Source organism: Carassius auratus, chromosome 31 (genome assembly GCF_003368295.1).
Source record: "Carassius auratus strain Wakin chromosome 31, ASM336829v1, whole genome shotgun sequence".
NCBI classification, from domain to species: Eukaryota; Metazoa; Chordata; class Actinopteri; order Cypriniformes; family Cyprinidae; genus Carassius; species Carassius auratus.
Window position 1 is genome coordinate 10,524,065 of NC_039273.1, and position 22,590 is coordinate 10,546,654.

Below are 22,590 nucleotides of genomic sequence, written 5' to 3' on the forward strand. Positions count from 1 at the left end.
GAGATTTTGTAGCATATACAATTAGTATAACATCCAATCCACACTAACCAGCTATTTAATATGCAAACCACACCCATCTCACCTGTGAACACCTCTCCTGCTTTCTTTCCCTCTCATTCTATCTCTTCCCCTCTCTGCCAATTTCTCACTTAACATCTTTCTCAGCTGTTTTCATCTATTAGTGCACTTTGGATCTAATCAGGTGAGTTGCTACAAAAGCATAATAACATTTGATTTGAATGGATTTAAGTGGAAAGGAGTCAACATGTACTGTATGCATGTGTGTATGTAAAGCGATTTAAAGTACCACATGCAGCTCTGATTTATGTGTATTGTTTTGTTACAGATTAAAAATGGGCTGCTTCCCATTTGTTAAAGTTGTGATGGTTGTGTTCAACTTGCTTATCTGTGTAAGTAAGCTTTTTTCCCTTATTAAATGCATGCATTTGAGTTCAGGGAGACAGGTGTTTAGAAGAATGATTGCATTTCTTTATTTATTGACTGAGACTATTATGTGGGGTGTAAAGAACGAAATAGATTCAGCGTGCCTCTCAATGAGGAACAGTCATTTATTCTCTCCTCTTTACGGCGAATGCACACATAAATAAAAACCGATAACACAAATCCATTAGAAAATGCTTCTCTCCTCCATGGTGAAGTCTTGATAATCACAGTCAAAGTGTGAATGTGAGTAAGCCAGTCCCACTTACTCACATGCAACAATTTTCATCTCATTATTGTTCACAACCACTTTGTTTGTTTGAGATCTAAAGACTGCAAGTGCCTGAAATGATGGGTAGGCTGGGTTGCATGGTGGGACAGGAGATTTTTAAGGCTGAAGATACAGGAACAAAGGAGAGCTTACATAATAGTGTACAATATTTCATTCAAAGCATTGCTATAGTAGTATACTATTAATTTCTATATGGTGAACGGTTTCTATTTATCTGAACTACAACTGACTTATCAGTCTTAATACTTGTCAAGGATGGTAGAGGACAAAACTGGCATCACAGAGAATACAAGGTCAAGGTTTTCAGTAAAAATTTAATTAGAAGAAAAAAAAAAAGAGAAATCTGTAACCAAGAGCTTTTTGTTCTTTTTGTCAAAATCTCAACATAAACTAATCAGTCTGTCAATCGATCTTAAGTCTGACAATGATTCAAGTGCAATAGTGGGTCAACAAAAGATCTACTAATTCGATTTTTTGATGTTTACTGCAAGTGTTCTTCAGATATTAGAAACTTGCTTTGTTTTTAATATGTCTGCTGATTATGGAGTGTATTTAAAACAAAGACAATAACTATAACATAAATAATTTTTAGCTTCTGGCCATGACTCCATCACTGCTGAGGATATCAAACATCTTCAATATGTTGATCTTATTTTAGAACACATGTTGGCCTCCTTACTTGTGTTCAGAATGGCCCAAAAGTCTGGTAGTGTGTGACCCTCAATCATTTAGTTCATGATCCCCAGTTTTTCCTCTGTAACCATTTACAAAGTCAGCAAGTGTAATGCCTAGCGATCAGATTCAGAAAGTCACATAGTGTTTTCAAGCCTTAATATAAAATATTGACAGCCAATCAAAATCCACCACACTTTAAAAAGATCTGCAGAATTGAAGACACTGTGGTTATTGCTATCTTTATAATTATCATTTAGTGTGAATTGGCCTTTACTGTCACCTTTGTTGAAGGTGTTCAAGTATTAACATTGAATGACAGCAACAGTTTAATTTTTTTTTAATTTTCTTTTTTTATGAAATACATGTATATTTGCTTAAGTTGCATCTCAAATCTCTTCCTGAGATGAAAAACCCACTTTTGTGAATAGAAAATGAAGCTGCACATTAATCTATTATTTTACATATATTTTACATTCCAACTAATATTCAGCAAGACAGCCCTTAACATGTTTTTTTTTTTTCTGTTTAGATCTCCCTTCACATTTGTCTCCTAGACTACTTGTGTAATAACATGGAAATTCAAATGATTTTCCTACTCTTCCCAAGTCTAATCAGTTTAATTCCACTCCCATACAGTGTGCCATTTCATTTCCTTAGTTTACCTGATTATTCATGTAATCTCTCCAGATGCATCTTTCTTTGACACACCATTTCCAACATTATGCCACGCATGGTGGCATTTCATCAAAGCATTATTTGTTTAAAAAAAAAAAAAATGAAGAAGAAGGAAAAAAAGTAATAACTATGACGGGAAGGGAGCAATTGTTCAAGAATAAAGGTTGAAGGTAATATGCCCGTCAAATTCTATTTGCTTAGAGACGTGCCTATTATCAAAAGCTGACAGTTAAACTGCTAAAACATTCAGAGAATTCCCAAAGCTCCATGAGTGCAAATGGGAAATGATAAAATGAAAATTATTCTCACATGGAAAAAATTAACGTTGACGGTGAAGGAGTATTGAGCGTTTCATGGTCAGCTGTCAGCCAGCTGAGCTGGATGTGAGTCGCCTTGACAGCTGAGATTGTGTCTGACAGAACATATCAGGTGTCAGAGATGGTTATGGCACCGGCTGTGAATTAACATGCTGATGCCAACCCATTCATTAACCTAAACCACCACCAAATGTATTCTGGGTCTTAGACCATTTGATATTCGACTGGATGCATATCATTCTCCTTGGAGATATCGCATTAAATAGGCAGAAACTTTGAATAAACCTCTTCTACATCCCAGAGTTAAATAATCCAGCCATGGTGTTGCACTTGGATCTTGATACATCAGAAGACACATAATGACAACAGCATTGCGTTTCCATTATTACCCCGGGACATCCATATCACGACCAGACCTGCGTATGTGTCAGACCTCTTGTCTGCAATGCATCCTGGAAGTAACATAAATGAGCAGCTGAGCACCTAATCCTGCAGGCTTGTGGCCATTAAAGGCACCCTTTAGTTTTTTTTATTGAGCCATTGCCATTGTTGAATTACCTACCTTTATGGAAGAACACACATAGCGATACACTGGCAAAAATGCAGCCCCTCTTATAGTACAGCAGAATGGTGAGAATAAAAGGTCATGGGAAAATGCAAAAGATAAAGAAGCCAAATCCACATGACTACAACTGATACATGCCTGTGGTCATAATGCTTTTATATGAACTGGAGCTTACAGCAAAGAAACTTGAGCATGAGGTATGATATTGGTGTTTCATGAACTAAACTATGAGTGATGATCTGTGTTTAGCACTATGTCACACAGTATCAGACTGCAGTCTGTTTTTTCTGAAAGATCAAGATTTGTATTGTAAAAGAGCTGGTCACCTTTCTTCTAAGATATTTGCTTAATTCATTTACTTAAAGGATTTTGAGGACTGAAAATTTTGATTAACAACAGCAAAAACTCAATTACCCAGAATACCTCCTACATTCCTTTTCGCAAACTCTCTCTCTGTTGTTTCATTCAAACGCAAAAACGCCAACTTTGTGTGCATTGATAGTGACACCGGAACAAGTTGCGGTCACATTTACTATTTTTTGGAAAATGTTTTTAGCAAAATAAGCAAAAATAATTTTCAATGCTTAATTTGTGCGTGGAATTTTGTGTGATATCAAAAGATTACGCAAGTTGGTCATGAGGATTTGTCACGTGGACCATCAGAAAGCAGCTTGGTTGAAAAGTGACTTCTGTGTGAGCGGTCAATAAAACATTTTGCTCGGTAAATTTCGCTAATGTAACTGCACATTAATGAAATAATGAAAAATTAAAAAAATTAATTAAAAAGTATAGCTAAAACTATAACTTACTATAATCATTTGAATTAACTTATCTTAAGTATATTTTTTTATTTTAAAATGTGCAAGCAAATACTCTTGATCATAGGCTTTGCCTACTGTATATGCCAAAGGTGGTTTTGCTAATATATATATATAACAATGATTTATTTATTTATTTATTTTACTCTTATGACATTCAATTAAGTAATATATTTTTATTTTCTTTTTTTGGTCATAAAATGGGCTGACCTCATTACACATGCGTTTTGTTGGGCCATTCTGCTAAACATGCTGAAGAACTATATTGCTTGGCAGAATATAGTTTTTTTTTTTTTTTTTTTATCAAATGATACAGTTTCCCATAGCTGTTTTGCCCTTTAGCTTTTTGGGGCTTGCTGTTTTGTTTTGTTCAGTAAGTCTATTGAGGCAGATCCCTTTTTGTCATTTTACAGCATAGACAGTAGTTTGTAATGGATTGCATCAGTTAGCATCAAGAAAATCAGTTATTGGGGGAATATTTGGCCATGTCTGATTATTGGAGAGGGGTACTTGATCACTTCTTATGATGGTCACAGCTCTGATGACAGGGTGACTGCATACTTTATCATATTTGTATCTAAGCATTAGCCTATCACTATTAAAATGCAATTGTGTAAGTGGAAGTAAAAAGTGGAAAATGTTTTCGACAGCTCGCAGGCATGTGTTTGGCGGCTGCAGGGATATGGATGACAGTGGACGGAGATTCCTTTATGAAAGTTTTGCCACCTTTCACTGATGATTTCCAGAGTCATGTCAGTGTAGGAATCTTCAGCATCACTATTGGAGCAGTTATGACTCTGCTTGGACTGCTGGGGTGCTGTGGAGCTCAGAAAGAGAGCAAAAGCCTTCTCATAATGGTTAATCTCATTCATTATATTACCTAATGTCAAGTGTCATTAAAGTTTTACGTTATGGTTCTGTTAATATGTTTACTCGCTTTGTTTTTCTCTGTGCTAACAGTTCTTCTCCATCATTCTGATCATTTGCATCGCTGAGACGGCAGCCGCAATAGTAGCCCTGGTCTACTCCTCATACGTGAGTCTCGCTCAAAACCACTGACCTCTCTGCCAGTCCTCCCCATCCCCCCACACACTCTTTTTCTCTCTTTTCAGTTTAGCTGCATGTAAATTTCTCGTCATACTCTGGCCATCATTAAATTATGGGGTTTGAAATGGCTCCAGCACATTCAGCCACTTAATATCTCCCAGATTGCCTCAGGCACAATGCCAGCACTCTCACTTTGAGCAATTTATCGCACTACAATATTGACGTTTAGACATTTTATATGCAAAACAGCCGATTTACATACAGAGCTTCACCCATTTAGTGAAATGTATAATAATTACATCAACTTTAAATGAGTTATGGAGGGTATGTTAAGAGAATAATGCCCTTTAATTTAAAACACTAAGGCCTCTTAAGGAAAATTAAGAAAATAATAATTCCATTTAACAGAGATAAATCTCATTTAATGCATATGAATAGATAAACCTAGACAGGAAAAAGAATATAAATCTGATACTATATACAACGGGGTTGAAAACCTATGACTACATTGAAAATCTTGTATTCAAATCATAAAAAAACAAACATATATGTATCACACACATGTTAATTCAATAGCACATAAACATTCTCTAATCATGCTGGATAACACAATTATCAGGTTTTACACCGCTTACTATGCAAAATACTGAGAAATTATAATTTCATTGAATTTCATTCAAGAAAAGAAATAAAGCCAAAACTGAAGCTTATACTTTTTATTGGTGTTTTGTGGTTCTAGTCTGTTGACATTTAAAATGGTCTTAGGTATTTATGCAAGCATGGAATCAGTTTGTTCATGAAACATCATTTATATAGGCTAGCTATCTGGATGAAACACGGTACTTTATCAACAAGCCAGAACGGTTAATGCTACTGGGGAGTCACCAGAAAGGAAAAGTGCAGGACATTCCAGTGAATTATAGATCACCTCAATCGTTCAGAGGAACATTAAGCATGCAAATACCCATTTAATGTTCTGTTTGTCACCATCACACTTTTATCCATTCATTTATTTATTTTCCTGACAGAAGAAATTGGCATTTTAATAATTCATGTGCAAGTCAATGAGCAGCTGCCCTATTGTATTTTTGATAAGAAATCAAAAGGCTTCGCAAAGTCATAACAATCACACAATATGAATTTGAGTAGCATTATATGTTAACATTAAGATGTAAAATTGTAACAGAATAAGCCAAATCGTTATGGAGATTGCGGTTTTATAATGTTCAATGGGCAATACAATTTTGACTCTTTAAATTAAAGATTGCTATTATGATAAGTCAAAGCACATCACATTTACATTCTTATGTTTTACTACTTTCAGCTGATTTTATAAATGGCATTTTGTGTCATACGCACTGGTCTCAGATCAGCAATTAGCAATCGCTTCATTGTCTTACAGCGCTTTGTCCTGTCTAGATTGTGAGGGAATTCCTCCAGACATTGATGGATTAGCTTGCGCGTAATAGCTCTACTGATCTGTGTAGCTTCCACTGCTTCATAGGTGGGAGGGGGAGCAATCTTAATTGTGTTTTGTCTGCACATCCACATAGGCATGCTGTGCTGAAGACCACTCTTGCTGACCCCACCTTTCCCAGCAAACACTCCCACACATATGGGTTTATTAATCTAATTCCAACTAAGGGAGAAAGTAAGAAGAGAGAGAGAAAGATAAAGGAAATGCAAGCATGCATCACAGAGGAGATTTTACTTTACAAAGCATATGCAACCTTAGTGCATTCACATACACTGTTTTTCCATGTATCATGCATTAATTTCTAAACATATTAAATAATATAAACAATAGGCTCAGAACATGCAAACTGATTTTATTTTACACCCCACCAGAGTTTGATTCATAAATGTGTACTTTTATGAAGCAGTCTGTCTTTCACATTTACCAGTAATTTAAAATGTAAAAAGACAGACTTCTTCACAGTTTACCGATAAACAAGAATGATGTAAGTTTGTCTTAATGGTGTTAAAAATAGTAAGGCTTAAAAGTTATCCCCCATTAGTTATGCTTTACAATGTGTTCAATTTAAATGGTTAACATTAAATTACAACAATCAATAATTTTTTACATTATTTATTCATCTTCGTTCAAGTAGTTTAGTTATATTAGCTCAGGTCCATTAAAAAACTTTTCATAATGTTGACTTTTGATTTTAATAATGTAGTTATGGTTGAAATAACATCAGCAAAGATTAGTAAATTCTTTAGAAGTATGGTTCATTGTTAGTTCATAACTCATTTTAGTTACTAATGCTAACAAATAAAAACTTTTTGTGAAGAGTTGCCAGAAAATTAAATTAAATCTTGTGAATGCATCTTTGACAGCCATAACATTCATACATTTAAAATTTCTTTCTAATTAATTGACAAATTAATTCAAATCTTTGAAAGCCACAAGTATCAATATATTAAAGAAATAACTACGATTGACTAGTAAGAAATTACTTTATTGCCTAGCCTTTGTTTAATTTAGCTATGATAAATGTCATTGCTAGCAGCCCTGATGGAGACACAATGGTGAAAGCAGTTTGCTTTAACAAGTTTATGTTTGTGGAAGATTTGTATCTGTTAGTTTCCATTCCTTTCTGACTTTTCATGTGTCCCTGTTTATCTGTGATTTTAAAAGACTCAGAATATTCTAAGAGCATGGGCCACATCTGGACTGAAGGAGCAGTATGGGAAAGATAAAATCCTCACAGACTTGTGGAACTCAACCATGACAACAGTAAGCCACGGCCAACCGAATACATACATACATGAGTATTGATCTGCGCCTCAGGGTTTTCTGTACAGGTCAAATAAAATTAATCCATCATGTCAAATTTCCTGGCTAAAAGAGCCCTTAAAACACATATGGGGTGGTTGACAGTGAATGTGAAAATTAACTTACTAAACAGACTGCCAAGACTTTGACAGACTGATGAAAATACTTCAAGAGCTTTACAGATCAATACACATACTGTGCTTCATGGAAACATGTGTAGATGTGTTAGCTGTACAAAGCAATATTTGTGAAAATACTAAATGCAACTGACTGTTCTTGCTTTTCATTATGCAATAGTTGCAGTGCTGTGGCTTCAGTAATTACACAGACTTCTCTGAATCCTACTACTATAAGCAGAATGGGGCCCTTTACCCTCCTACCTGTTGTGCAGGTCCTGAGCTCTTCCCTTGCGAAGACCACAACGCAGATTTCATTGGTGTGGTGGTGAGAAACATGCAGAACCTTCACAGTTCAAATAATCAAATAATTCCACTGCAAAAGCTAGCAAGAGTTTGGACGTATAAAGTTGCTAGTAGGTATTGTTTTACCAGAGGTGTGGTAACTTGCTGCTTTTTAGCAAACAATCATTCTATTCTGTAAGTAGCAGCTGGTGTGTGAAGAAAAAAAATCTTGCAGGCTAAGTATGAATTGAGTATGTGGGATTTACTACTTGGTAACACATGCTTTTCTCCATGGAGAAAACACAAAATTCTAAAAATGTAACTATTTTGTGAAATTAAAAATTACCTATCATTTAGGCTACTACTGAAACTGTTCTCTGCTCCTGCATGTTGAAAGGTTATAGGTCATCCCATCTCTAAAATAATCTCTGGTTCCCAGTTAAAATTATGAAGTCGGCATCTCATATTTATGATAATTCTGAAAGCAGCACAAATTCTCGGCACAATAATTTTTGAGGCAATCATCTGAGCCATAAATGACATAAGATCGATGCTGCATTCAAATGCACAAGGGAAAATCATACCTCCAAGTCATGCACTCAAGTCAGAGACATAAAACCGAAGTGGCCAGATAACTACATCTAAATTTGAAATTATTGAAATATGTACTGTGTAAAGTAAATATAAAATTATGTTTTAAAAAAAGTTACATTTTGCAATATTTTCTCTGTTATTCCTGTGCTCTTGAACTTGCACTTACAATATTTCAGATGGCACTTTAAGGGCACATAAGAGCTGAATTTGGAACTGTGTACTAGCATACTACTTTTACTATGTTATAGAAATAAATGGTAGAAATAGTAACAGTAGTATACGGTCCAAATTCTGCCAATCATTATGGAGTCGCACGAAATTGATGCCTTGACAGCTCTGATTGGCTGAAGGAACCATAAACAACTATGACTTACCATTGTTTCAGCCTTACTAGGCGAATGATACATCACCTTATTAATATTTATGAGCCATGCTTATAAGGTATATAAATATGACCCCCCCCCCCCCCCCCCCCGCCACTTTTCAGATAACTCCTGCACCCCTGTGTATTACAGAGATGTGGTTATATGATTTAGGCCCTTTCATCTTATATTGGTTTCTCTTCCTAGGGCTGTTTTAAACAAATTGTTCAGATCATCCAGAGGAACCTCAACATTTTGGGAGGAATTGCTGCTGGAGTCACTGCCATTGAGGTACCATGCTGTTCAAATAACAAATGGATTGGTAGAAGTGTACTTGGTTTATGATGGAAGTTGACTGTAGCCTTTCTCATGATTGGTTAAGGCTGGTTTGGTGTACAAAACAATTTACCTCTTTAAATGTCTAGCACAAGCTTTAGTTATTGTTATTATCTTCATTCTTTCCAAATGCATTTAAATGTATGCCTGTTAAGCACTTCAATCATATACCACAGACAAATTATTTGCCACCACCTATAAATGACAATGTGTATACATATATATATATATTTTTATTTTATTTATTTTTTATTTTTTATTTTTTTAGGTGGCAGCGATGGCGTTGTCTATGTACCTCTATTGCAACCTGGGCAAAAAAATCCACCTAAAAGTTTAATCTAAGTATTTTTATGTATATGCATATTTTCTTTACACTGCAAGCTAGCACATATTAGTTAATACTTTAAGTGTAGATAATATTGTAGATATTATGTCATTATTTATTGTAGGATTTCAGTTGTATCATGTTAACGAGGTGGAAGTGGATGATAAAATCGTAGTTTAGCTGGCTTTGAAATCGGAAGTTACATAATTTTCTTCTGAGTATGTAATGGAATTCACTTCATGAAATAAAAATGTTGCTGTATCCCCTTCTACATGAGAAAGTAATTTTATAACCAGAATTCATTTGCATAGAGAAGTCATAATTGTTTTGCACTGAAACACTTCATGTCACACAAGCTGTTCTTATTCATGAAAACTTGGTTAAGGGTGAGATAGGAAAGTGTTAGGGGAGAATGTGTGATAAATAATGCATTTTTTGCACCAAACAAAACTATCCCTAAACCACTGAAGATATATCTATTTAAGATACTGACTGAGGAGGATAACTTGTTCTTTTTGTAAAGTTGATACTAAATAAAATGTAATGAGAAAGCATGAGTCAGTCCAGTTCCTCTAAGAATCCCTTATAATGAAAGTCTAACAAGCTAACTGTCAACCAACCTGATTTCAATAGTGTAGATCAAAATGAATGAATAGTCTTTTAAATAAAATTTATACACAATATTGCATAGACATTACATTTCACTCTACAAAAACAACTACTTTAGCTGACAGTCTGCATCGAGACGAAATAACCAAACAACATTGGCACACACAGAATCATTTAAACAAGGGATCAGCCACACTAAATGTGCATTGATTCCAATAGTCACACCATATCCTTTGTGACTGCTTCAATTTTCCACTTAATTTGTCTGCTGTGCTTCTTACCGAACACCAAAAAAAAAAAAAAAAAAAAAAAAAAAAAAAAAAAAAAAAAACATATTTTTAAAATATTATTATTCTAAGTTAAGGAAATAGTCATTTTGAAAGGAGCATTGACTCCGTAAATTTCCTGAAGGAAATTTTTAATCATACTTTAATCACTGATGTATTTAAATAATCTGATTCTAATTTAAATTGCTATAAAGAAGAAAAAAATAAAGATATAAACTTAATTAATATTCCTCACCCTTCCCCTGTTCGACAATAACTACTTTTTTTTATTGGTGAACATACAGCCATTTTACAGAAACACTACATTTATAATTATTAGATATCATCTAAATAAATAAAGACTCTGCTGTTCATACATACACACACACACACACACGCACACACACACACATACACACACACACACACACACACACACACACACACACACACACACACACACACACACACATATATATATATATATATTTCATATATGTATATATATATATATATATATATATATATATATATATATATATATATATATATATATATATATATATATATATAATAAACTATAGAATTTTCTGATAGCAACCATATAATACAAAGACATAAGCATGGAAATTAAAAAAAATGGAACAATGTAAGAAACAGCTTTAATTTAAATTAAAGAACCAATCATTTTTAATAACTTATACAAAACTGTTGAAGAATCTGGTTAGCATATTAGATACAATCTCGGCAAACTTGAGTACAAAATAATATTTTGGTATTGCATGTTCCAGATACTATGAAAATGTTTAGTGGCGAAAAAAAATCTCCTCCATGAAATGATTTGGACATTATTGCATGAGAAATACATTTTTCACAGGGCAGATCTACGATGAAGCTGAGATTGCACTGATTTCAAGTGTTAATCCTCTGCTCTTCTCTTATAAGGCTCTTTAGTGGCTTAAACACAAATCTCACCTAAGCAGCATCACATGTCATTCTCTGGAAAGAGGATTCTTAAAGCTGTTGCTGGAGGGCCATCATAGCACAACATGAAAATAAATAAATACATAATTGTACCTACATAGATTTAAACCTTTTTTTTTTCTCAGCTGTGCAGTCCAATACAGGTCTATATATCTAGTAAAAGAATAGTCCTTTTGCCACTGAAGTGCTCAAACCAATAGAAATAATATATAATAATAATAATAATAATAATACTTTGTTCTAAAAATATCTGTCTATATATTGTTTAATATGTAAACAAATTTAGCCTTTTGTTTCTTAATGCATTTTTTCTTGTGTAAAAGTTAATTAATTAAGTAAAAACCAAGTTATCTTAATATTGACAACATAAATAAATGCAAGATAAAACATATGTGCAGGATGGCCCAAAGCACTCAGTAGTGTTAAAATAAAAAAGTATCTGATGTCTGCCATATCCTCTTAATCCCTTTTTCACAGTGTCCTGGTTTGATGTTATCTGCTGTCACAATTCAGTAACACAACCAGCACTGGCTTTTATTATAGTACCAGTAATAGTTTAAAACATCTATCAATTCTTTTTTAACTCAAACCTTCCAGCATAACCACATATGAAATTTCACGACCCCAGGAAAAGCTCCCACTGTAAGATACATACCACCAAATGAGGTCACATTTTAAGAAATCCACACTTATATCATTCTAGTTTCAAAAGCCCACAGCACCTAGAAACTAATGGTGGTTTAGTCAGGTTCATCCTATTGTTCACCCCCTTTGTCTTGCATTGGCCTGAAGAGTAACACAAGGCCCATTGTTGACATAGTGGTTAGGAAAGGCCCTTTGGGTGGGATGAGGACTGATCTAAATTTGTTTATTTGTTTCCCCATGGGGTCCCTCTTCATTAGGTGCTGTTGAAGGTCATGCACATAATGTCCAAAAAAAAGTAGTTAAATGTTTTTTTTTTTTTTTTTTTTTTTTTTTTTTTTTTTTTTTTTTTTTTACAAAATCATATTTTTGTTTATAAAAAAAAGGAGACACAACAATTATGGACAGCTTTACATGCCTCTACTATGTGAGCTTTAAAGGGATAGTTCACCCAAAAATCTAAATGTTGTTTGTGTTGTTCCAAACCAGTGAGACCTCTGTTTATCTTCGGAAACACAGTTTAAGATATTTTAGATTTAGTCCGAGAGCTCTCAGTCCCTCCGTTGAAATTGTGTGTACGGTCTACTGTCCATGTCCAGACTGGTACGAAAAACATCATCAAAGTAGTCCATGTGACATCAGTGGGTCAGTTAGAATATTTTGAAGCATCGAAAATACATTTTGGTCCAAAAATAGCAAAAATAGCTCAATGGAGGGACTGAGAGCTCTCAGACTAAATCTAAAATATCTTAAACTGTGTTCCGAAGATAAATGGAGGTCTTACTGGTTTGGAACGACATGAGGGTGAGTTATTAATGAAATAATTTAGATTTTTGGGTGAACTATCCCTTTAATATATGTGGTTGCCAGATATTAAGAGTTCAAATCCCATAATCAGAGTTTCTCTGTCAAAAGGATACATTTTCAGCTCTGTGTTTTACAGACTTTTTTTTTTTTTTTTAATCACTGACCCCCGTAAATAACCTGAACAATGTAATGTATACACATGCGTATGGTGCGATTGAAACAGCCACCACTAGTACATGGTTCTTCTTTCTGAAGAGACTGCAGAGTCCTTTGTGATAACCTCGTACATCCAGGTCCCATATGTGTAGGCGCTATGAACAGTAAACGAAATAAGGCCATAACCTAATAACAACCATTTCCTCTCTCAGTGTTTATAAATCATTTATCTACCCTTGCAGGGTCTTCAGAAAATAGCCGGACATTTGCACCTTTAGCTCACATAAAAACAGGCAATAGAACTAACAACTTGGCATACAGAGTATCTACTGGCTAACCTGCTCTGAAATGCAGCCATTTGATACTTAAAATAGCCAACCGAAATCTCTCAATATCTCATATTTATTTGAAGCTTCTTTCTTTTCAGATTATTATTCACGGCTTTATCATAATAGGCTGCACATTAACTTATTGGGAGAAAACCGCAAGTTCTATGTGAAATCAGACATTTGAGCCTCTCACATATAGTCAGAATGGTGGAACCATAACAGACTGTGAATATTCGACTGTAAGTCGAATCAGGCTCCTCGAATCGAAGCATCGAATTGTCGACTATTTGGGGTCACCCCTACTATTTAGACATAAACTGTAGGCGGAATGCAGGAATTAGCTGCCTCACCTTCTCAGGAGTCGGCCATTTGGGCTCTAGTTCATCCCTGTAAAGGCTTTTTTGAAGTACCCAGCCAAGGCCAGGCATACTTTCCACTCTATACAACAGAGATGGGTCCTCTACTGTGTGCTCATAGCCCTGCAAAAGAGCACTGCTTGATGGCCTTTCAAGATTTACAGTAGTTTAATACGAGGGTATCACTAACCATTGTTTAGCGGAAGAAAAATATACCAAAAGAACAGCATTTGGCAGCATTTACTCTCCCAGACTTTATTTTCAAGTGAGAACAAATTGAAAAGAAAGCCACTCACTTGGTCATTCCAGGCTGAGATACAGTATAGACTATCATCCTCACTCAACAAATGGATGGTTTGACTGAAAACGCTAAGAGACAAATTTTTGGAGAATAAATATTTCACAAGATTTTAAGACATTTAATTCAAGCTGTTCTATTAAAATGAGTTGAGCTCATTAATTCTGCACACAGGTTTCTAAACAAGCCTGTGACAAATAATATTGGGTTTCTGCTACCACCTAGTGGAGACGTGAGTAATTCATAACAATTATAATAACTGATAACTTGATATAATCTATCACTATATTTATATTATTTTATCCATACCTGAAAAAATCTATGGAAATATCCAGATCTTCCCCCAAGACAATGGCAAAATCTGCATCCTAATTTTTTTTTTGTTTCTCAAAGTCAAACACTTGCGAGCTCTTTCACAATGTAACTGTATATAAGGTGCAAGGCAGGTGATCATTTGATCATTTGTTCAAAATCAATATATTAGTGCCTTTGAGCTGTGCAATCATCTATGACTGGCCATTCCTTTCAATGTTAATTATTCATTTTCAAACAAGTCACAAACATATCACCTGTGACACTGTGGCATTTTTTATACTGATAGGCGTTTGCTGAACTCCTTTAAGACCGAAGAGATCCACCACATCCATGGGTTCCTATCCAGAAAGCTTTTTTGTTAAGATGGTAAATATGTATAAATCCTCTCACAAAAGTGGATAAGAAAAAATGCATTTAGAAGAAGAGAAAAACATTTGAGAAGGAGACAATACCTCATAGTAGCCATCGATTAAAAACAGTGATCATCTGTGGATTGACACCATGGGAGAAAAGAAGAGAATGCAGCATTCTAGAGGAACAAACACAGCTTCAGACAGGTATTCAAGGTATGCTTTTTTTACATATAGGATTTCTGATTTCTCCACTGAAGCCAAATCAAAAATGTAGGGAAAAAGACAATATCAACAGCATCAGAAAAAGTATGTGAAATGCATGTGTCTTGGCTACTGAAAATTCAGTTTTGTATCACATAAAAAAATACAAATAAAAACATTGTAAATGTTCAAACATGAAACAGTTGTCTTAATATATGAACAAATCTAAACAGTTGTTTTTTTCTGTATTTATATGCAGACTTTGTAAGAATAAGCACATAAAAAAAAAAACTATTTAAAACTTTTGAACAATATTATAATGCATGATTAAAAAGTTAAGAAGCATTGTCCTTACCTCCCTTCTTCACAACCAGAGTCCACATATCTCTCCAGCCTAAGATGACTGCTACCTGACTCCCCAAACCTTTCAGAAGATTCTTCGCTGCAACCTTCAAGTGGAAAGTCCCCTCATCCTGAAGAGGCCAATAAGAAGTGCACTTACAGACAAAGAAAACAGAAATCTGAATCCATGAGAGTGGATGGGAGAGGCATTTCTTTAACCTTAATAGTGAAGATGAGGATTCTGCCACGGGTGACCATGTTGAGGAAGAGGATCGTAGCATCATCCTCATGGGGAGAATAAGTATCGAACACTCTTTTGGCCATGAATGAAGAGGATACAGCGAAATCTTATCACACAAACTTATCAAATAATCAAATTAATGTTTAAGTTATGGAGTGGACAAACTTAAACAACAGTCACGCTAAAAGAAGATACAGTTTGTCATGAGAAGTGAATGTGTGTTCTTACAGTTGCCTGATTTAGAACTATAACATGTGTCTCGTCTCATCCACTGCTACATAAACCTTAGATCGATTAGAGTACACCTCGATATCCAAAACCTTCCTCGCACTGGCTGGTCTCCGAGGAGTTTCCATGCTAGACAGGGCATAATCTGAGACAATGTTCAACGATAGCAAGAAAACAAATGTTATTCATTAAAAACTAACAGTGTGTAACAGTTAAAACCTTTGAAAGCACAAAAATATTAGTGTCTTTACAATTCCACTCAAGTAATAGTAATGTTTTAAATCATGTGAAGGCATCATAAATTAGTGTACACAAAGGCTTAAAGACATTACCATACTCTTGAGCTGCATCCTTCTCACTGGCTACTTTCCTTTTATCAAGAATGAGTTTGATATCCACAATCACTGTGATCAGTTAACTGTGAACCTCAAAATTAACTGAAGGCCTACAGGGCTACCAAACTTTGAGATGTAAACCTGAAACACAAAGCACTATAGAAAACTATTTAACTCCAAAATGATTGAATTATTTAATAGCTTTGTAAAATGTCAAATGACAAAACTGTTACTAAAAAAGAATTACTAATAGTGTTTCAAAACACTAAACCTCAGGCTTGAGGGGGTTGATTTGCTCATATAGATCTTTGGTGTTGAAATTAAATAGTTGAAATTAAATAGTTGATCTGTGGTGTTGAAATTAAATAGTAAAACGATTAATTTAGACGTTCTTTGACTTTATGTAGCAGAAGTGGCAAGAAGCTGTGAGAGTTTGTCACAAATATCTAAAGTCAGCAGGACATCGTCTTTTCTTCAGCTCTGTATGTTGGCTATTAAACAGGATTAAATTAGGATTAAACATATAAGGATGTGTTTCTTTTTCCATCACTATATTTCACTGGTAATTTAAGCAAAGATAAATGTCCAATTCTTAGTTTACAAACTGTGTGTGAACAAATTTATCCGATCATCTCTAGCAAGCGGAAAAGGCGGAGTAAAGAAAAGCCTTTAATTGTTCTGTTGGATATTACACTGTTATTATGTCTGCCTAGCACTCTTTTTCTCTAGAAACAGTCCCAGCGCTAAAGGAAAACATGGAACTTCTGTCAGCTTCTGGGTATGTAGGTGAGGTTTTTTTTTTTTTTTTTTTTTTTACATTAAACTTATTAACATAAATTGACTTTTCAAGAATTAGCTCTAAAACACAATCCACTGTTTTACTTGATAAACTCCACAATATACTCAGGAGGGGAAAAGAATTGGGATTTTAACGTTGTTGCATTATATGACTTTTCAGTGCTGTTTTCCTCCCTGTTCACACATGGAGCATTTAAAGCTCTGGATCGGTATGAATCAGTCAAAGGTTTACACTCAGGCGCTGCTCTAGAGGTCCAGCCTAACAGCAAACACTTCAGGGGGGGAAATCTCACCCTTCTCTGCTCAGTAAAAGGAGGTAATTCAACAGGCTGGATACTGAAGAAGCGTCAAGGAGCTGAAACGAGGTCAGGATGTTTGCAGTTGAATGGCACAGAATCTACAGACAGACCTGAAGAATGTCATTTCATTGACATTGACAACAAGAACAGTGGAATGTACTGGTGTGAGAGTCCTGCTGAAAACAAGAGAAGCGACTTTGTCAACATCACCGTGAGCTGTAAGAACATCAGTGTCAATAATATAGATTCAGTTCACACTTTTCAAATAATAGTTTTTATTACTAATATGTGAATAATTCCACAGATGACTCTGAAGATGAAAAGACATTTACAGGTATGAGATGCAGTTACTATCTGTTATTATATTTGGTTTCTGTGTTATAACCATCCTTATGAAATTTGTTATCCAGGATCTTTAGTCTGGGTTTCAGGGCTCTGTGTCATCTTGGTTCTTCTAGTGCTTTTTCCTGTGCTCTGGCTGTTGTGTCCAGGTTTCAGGTAGAGTATACAATTCATGACATCATTTTATGTTTTGGTGGCAAATTTGTATGATTGTAATTTTTTTGTACAATCTGATTACGCCCCACTGAGGGTTAGCTTTGGGGATGATCCTTTGTGCTTATTATTTATTTTTTCCTTAAAATGAAATGTTTTTGTACCATTCAAATCATACATATTTATAAAAGAAAATCACCAGCTCATAAAATTATTTTTTTTTCCCCAATGAGATCTGGTTGAGTATACAGATGTATGCTATATTTAACATTGATACACACTTAAAAGAATAGTTTGCCAAAAAATGAGAATTGTGTCGATATTAACTCAGTAAGTTAGTAAATGATGCAGATTTACATTTTTTCATTATTAATTACGACAGCAGTTTCTATTATTATGTCTGTGATATTAATTTCATTGACTACTGATTTACAATGCTCTCTGTATCAAATATCTGCAATGTTTACTTGTGCTTTTCAGGGAGAATTTGCATGTGTGTCCAAATAGGGCATTCAGGAGGGAAAGGGTCCAACAGGAAATGCCTAAAACCAAGCAGGACGTGACTGAAATCCAGTGGGATCTTCCCTGGATGGAAATGGACAATTTGCTGGACAAACACCAAAATCCTGGCAGCTGAACATTCTACATTTTAAATGTCAGAAAACTGCCACTGTGCTTTATAGAGTGAGTGATGGGTAATATGACAGATGAATAAAGAGGCCGTATACTAACTATATATATATATATATATATATATATATATATATATATATATATATATATATATATATATATATATATATATATATATATATATATATATATATATATATATATATATATATATATATAGTTAGGCCTATTGCACAGTGTTGACAAAATATATTTATGTCTTTAAAAAGGATAAATAAATAAGTAACAGAAATGAATCATATACATTCAAAACTGTCTGAAAATGCTATTTTTTTATGTTAACATTGTGACATTTGATTAACTGTTTAATGTCAGTGTCAGTGTAATTAGGTGTTTTGATCATGTACTGGTATTCCTCCTATAGGTAATTTTATTTAAATATTTAACATTAAGATTTTGCTTCAGTAATGAATATACTTTCATAAATTTGAAAGTATGCATGAGCATGTTTTTTAAAAGTACACTTATTTTCATGTAAATTTAAGAATATTTTTTATAGTACATTTTAAATTAAATAATGCACTGGTAATTTATGATACAATTAATTAATTTGGTAAAATGCTAACAATAATAGTTCATTATAATGTGAACTATCATGTAAAGTAATTGTATTTTATAATGTTTGTCAGTGTCCTTTCAGATTTCCAGCACATTGTAGTGTTCTTGATTGTGAAATGTGTTAAAGTATATATTAATAAATGAAGTCAGATTTAATGCATTTTTTATTAGTTTTGTAAACTGCTTGAACTTACATATGCAAATAATATAGTTTACTTTTAAATTATATTTGGTTAAACTTGAAAATAAATAAATAAAAGCAGTGATGCTTGCTATCAATGCCATGAAACCTGACACAGAGCATTGTGAGGCGCCATGTTTGGATGCAATTATTCTGTTATGGCATACAGTGTAATAAGATTTGTATCCAAATTGAGATTCACCCAGCATGGGAAGCTATTTAGAATAATGCATTCCCTCTCCCCCACCTCTGACCTTCTGTCTTCTCACACATGCCTTCAGCTTTTCTGGAGATCTTAACAGCAGACAACACTTCAGGGGTGAGCAGTTTTCCCTTTGCCGCTCAGTAAATTATGCTAACTCAACAAGCTAAATGCTGAGGAGAAGGCTCCATCCAGATCAATTAACAACAGTATGTTTACACATTAGCATTAACCTAGATAAATAAATGCTGTGAAAAAATATCCACTATTAGTTTATATTTATCTAATGCAGTAAAGGTATCAGTTTCCACCCAAAAATGAAAATCTCACCCTTATGTGATTCCATAACTGTATGAATTTCTTCTGTGGAGCACAAAATAATGTACTGTTATTTACATTTACACAAAATAATGTCTAATGCACTGTTATCCAGAGCAGCTTCTGGCCAAGGGCAAATGAAGTGAAAATGTTGACTCATGTAATATTGAGTCCCTGGAGCTGTCACCTCAAGGATTGCATTTCCTGGTTTTGTCTGGCCTGTCACTATGCCTGTCAGGATAACAACTTTTTGTTGTGCAATATATTGCCCCAGAAACAGTTTTGATAAACAATGTTATTGTAATTTTAGGACAATTTTATGCCACTGAATATAATATTAATATAACAGCAGGCCTGCACACCTTCAAATGACAACACATTATTTTATTATTTAAAACTGTAGATCATGGCAATTATGTAACAAAATATTAGTTAGCCTACAAACTTGAATAATTAGTAAAAATACATTTAATAACAAAAAGTGCAAAGTAACAAGTAGAACAAAGAAAAGTTCACAAATAACTTGTATGGAGAGTTTTTCCATCTGCTTGTAAGGAGATTTTTCTCTGTAAAATAAGGATAAACTCTATTGCTGAAAAACACCATCAGTCAGATGTCCATATATGCACAAAGTCACAGATCCCTAAACAAGATTGAACTTTTCTGTAGAATCATGTTTTACATTTGAACTAGCACCAACTACACCATGATTTGTACAAGAAGCTACAAAAGACACAGGCGCAAGTGAAATGCCAAAATAAAAAAATAAAAAATTTCGCTATAAAAATAGGGTAATGGGAAATATATTGCATCATCAAAAATTATTGAGGTTGTGTACATTTATTGTGCATTAAGTCGTTATATTGATTATTGCGATGGGCCTACCTGTCACAAACAGGCTTTCTAGTGTACATTATCCAGACATTCATGGAGCTGACTTAGAAATACATTTCTACACTATACTTGGATTTTACAACATGCTAGTGGAAAGAATGTAAAGGTGAGTAATCCAGAAATAACTCGGTTTTGGATCCAACTAGAGCTATTGAGAAACATAAAAATAATAAATAAATAAATTAACAAATAAATAAATAAATAAATAATGTTACCAAGAGTCACGTATTACGTAAGTAATAAGTAGTAACACTAGGGGGCAGTATTTCTTTACATTGTCCTAATGCATTTTTTTTTTTTTTTTTTTTTTTACTTACCAAAGTCAATTTAAATCAGTCATCAGTAAATCTAAACCTGAAACAATATTTTTAAAGAGAAAAATGTGTAATAGTGTGAGAGCTGAACAATTCTGGCTGTTATATGTTTGCTTTTTTTAACAGAATTAAATAAAGGACAGTCAAAATTCTCACTTAGAATGCGCATATATTAAAATATGATATGTTTGTCTTTCTGTTTTATGTATTTATTGCAGTGTTGCAAGCATGCCTAATTTTCATTTATAAGGTATGTGATATTTAATGTGTTTGACACTGACATATCGATGCATTTGCATGTTTGAAATAAGTGTTGTTGTTTTTTTTTTTTGTTTTTTTTTTTTATACATTTTTTTTTTTTTGTTTTTTTTTGGTGGGTGTGGGATAGCATTTATTAGGACCTGTGAGCTCTTTTTTATTCTGCTCTCTCTTATGTTTGTGTTTCAGCATGGTGCTGGCTGACAGACGATCAGCAGCCGGTGAGGGAGGGGGGCTGACCGCTACAGCGCCCTGTCTGGCTTCTCCTGCTAGTGATTGACAGTCTGAGAGGGGCTCCTTGGAGACGCAAGTCGAAAGCCAAAATGCTGCCACACTGACACAATGACTAAAAGAAGAATAAGTGTTTACAAAACATTTAAACTTTGCTCTTTCAAAACTAAAGACCAGTCAGACTTTAAAAATTATGTGAATAGGTCATAACTTTTCTCTTCAGTTTAGTTTAATCTGATATACTAAATAACTAAATAAGTAATAAAACTATAGACATAAAAACTGAGAAAAAAACACAAAACTACTACAATTTAAACAACAATTAAAATGAAATGCAAAATACGAAATATATATATATATATATTTAAAAGTTTTCAGCTCAAATTTGAAACTATAATCATCTGACAATACAAATTAAAGTAGTATCATAATGATTCTAAAATACTCTAGTTAAAAGTGGTATATCATATACCCAGCACTGCATTTTTAAATGTCTTTGGACAAGGAATCGTTTGTGCATGGGCAAATGCAATTACACAAATATACCAACCTCCAAGGGCATCTCAACTAGACTGAAATGTGGAGTCACTTTCACATAATTCCTCCCCCAGGGCACTTTATAGTTTCTACATTTCAGCCATGATTGCTAGTGAATCACAACTGCCTGATCAGAGATTCTGTCAGTTTTTCCTGTTAAAAATAAAGTCTGGGAGAGTAATTAAACCAGATTAAACCAGAACATGTTTCTTTCATGCTAACCAGGACTGATTAGAGTATAAATCATACAAAGGTAAAGTTTGTATAAGACATAAAGAAAAGCTATATGACTGCTAGAGCCTTCTGTTCACATCCACAACAGACAACAGATGACCAGACCTTGCTGAAGTTGCCCTAGTGATCTATCCACTGAGCAAATGAGTGCGTGAGGGAGGTATCTGAATGCGCTGATGTCAGTACAGTATAGACACTCTTATTTCATCATGCTTTGGTCTCACCCAGCTACATTTCAAACAGTGTCACCAACAGTGAGCACTGTGCCACACTCCAGAACCGTACATATGGCCTCCGAGCAGGAGTCCTCTACTCCTGTGACAAGCTGTGCAATACCCCAATAATTAGACAGGCTCAAAATAGTACAGATTGTTTTATTCCAATGGTTGTTTTCCATTTTTAAAGCACGTTGAAAGTGGAAATTCAAGCTTCTGTTATTGATGGATTAATTCATGGAATGAGGACTGATTCTGATTTGGTTGTAAGCAC

The 22,590-nt window shown here is 34.2% G+C and overlaps 1 protein-coding gene and 1 pseudogene across 1 annotated transcript; one reads left to right on the forward strand and one right to left on the reverse strand.

The window, feature by feature from the left end:
* Positions 1–353: 353 nt before the first annotated feature.
* tspan1 (tetraspanin 1) lies at positions 354–11,456 on the forward strand. Its single transcript, XM_026214768.1, has 7 exons — positions 354–410; positions 4,434–4,640; positions 4,744–4,818; positions 7,472–7,570; positions 7,907–8,053; positions 9,174–9,257; positions 11,385–11,456. The coding sequence occupies exons 1-7, from the start codon at positions 354–356 to the stop codon at positions 11,454–11,456; spliced, it is 741 nt and encodes a 246-aa protein (XP_026070553.1).
* Positions 11,457–13,164: 1,708 nt separating this feature from the next.
* LOC113051188 (protein O-linked-mannose beta-1,2-N-acetylglucosaminyltransferase 1-like) lies at positions 13,165–16,168 on the reverse strand (annotated as a pseudogene).
* Between the last annotated feature and the right edge of the window lie 6,422 nt (positions 16,169–22,590).

What these genes read in the sequence shown, in the direction of transcription:
- tspan1 (XM_026214768.1), top strand. Translation starts at nt 354, where the DNA reads ATGGGCTGCTTCCCATTTGTTAAAGTTGTGATGGTTGTGTTCAACTTG. An exon ending in GCAAAAGCCTTCTCATAATG is followed by an intron (nt 4,641 to 4,743) that starts GTTAATCTCATT and finishes CTGTGCTAACAG; the next exon opens with TTCTTCTCCATCATTCTGAT. An exon ending in CAGATTTCATTGGTGTGGTG is followed by an intron (nt 8,054 to 9,173) that starts GTGAGAAACATG and finishes TTCTCTTCCTAG; the next exon opens with GGCTGTTTTAAACAAATTGT.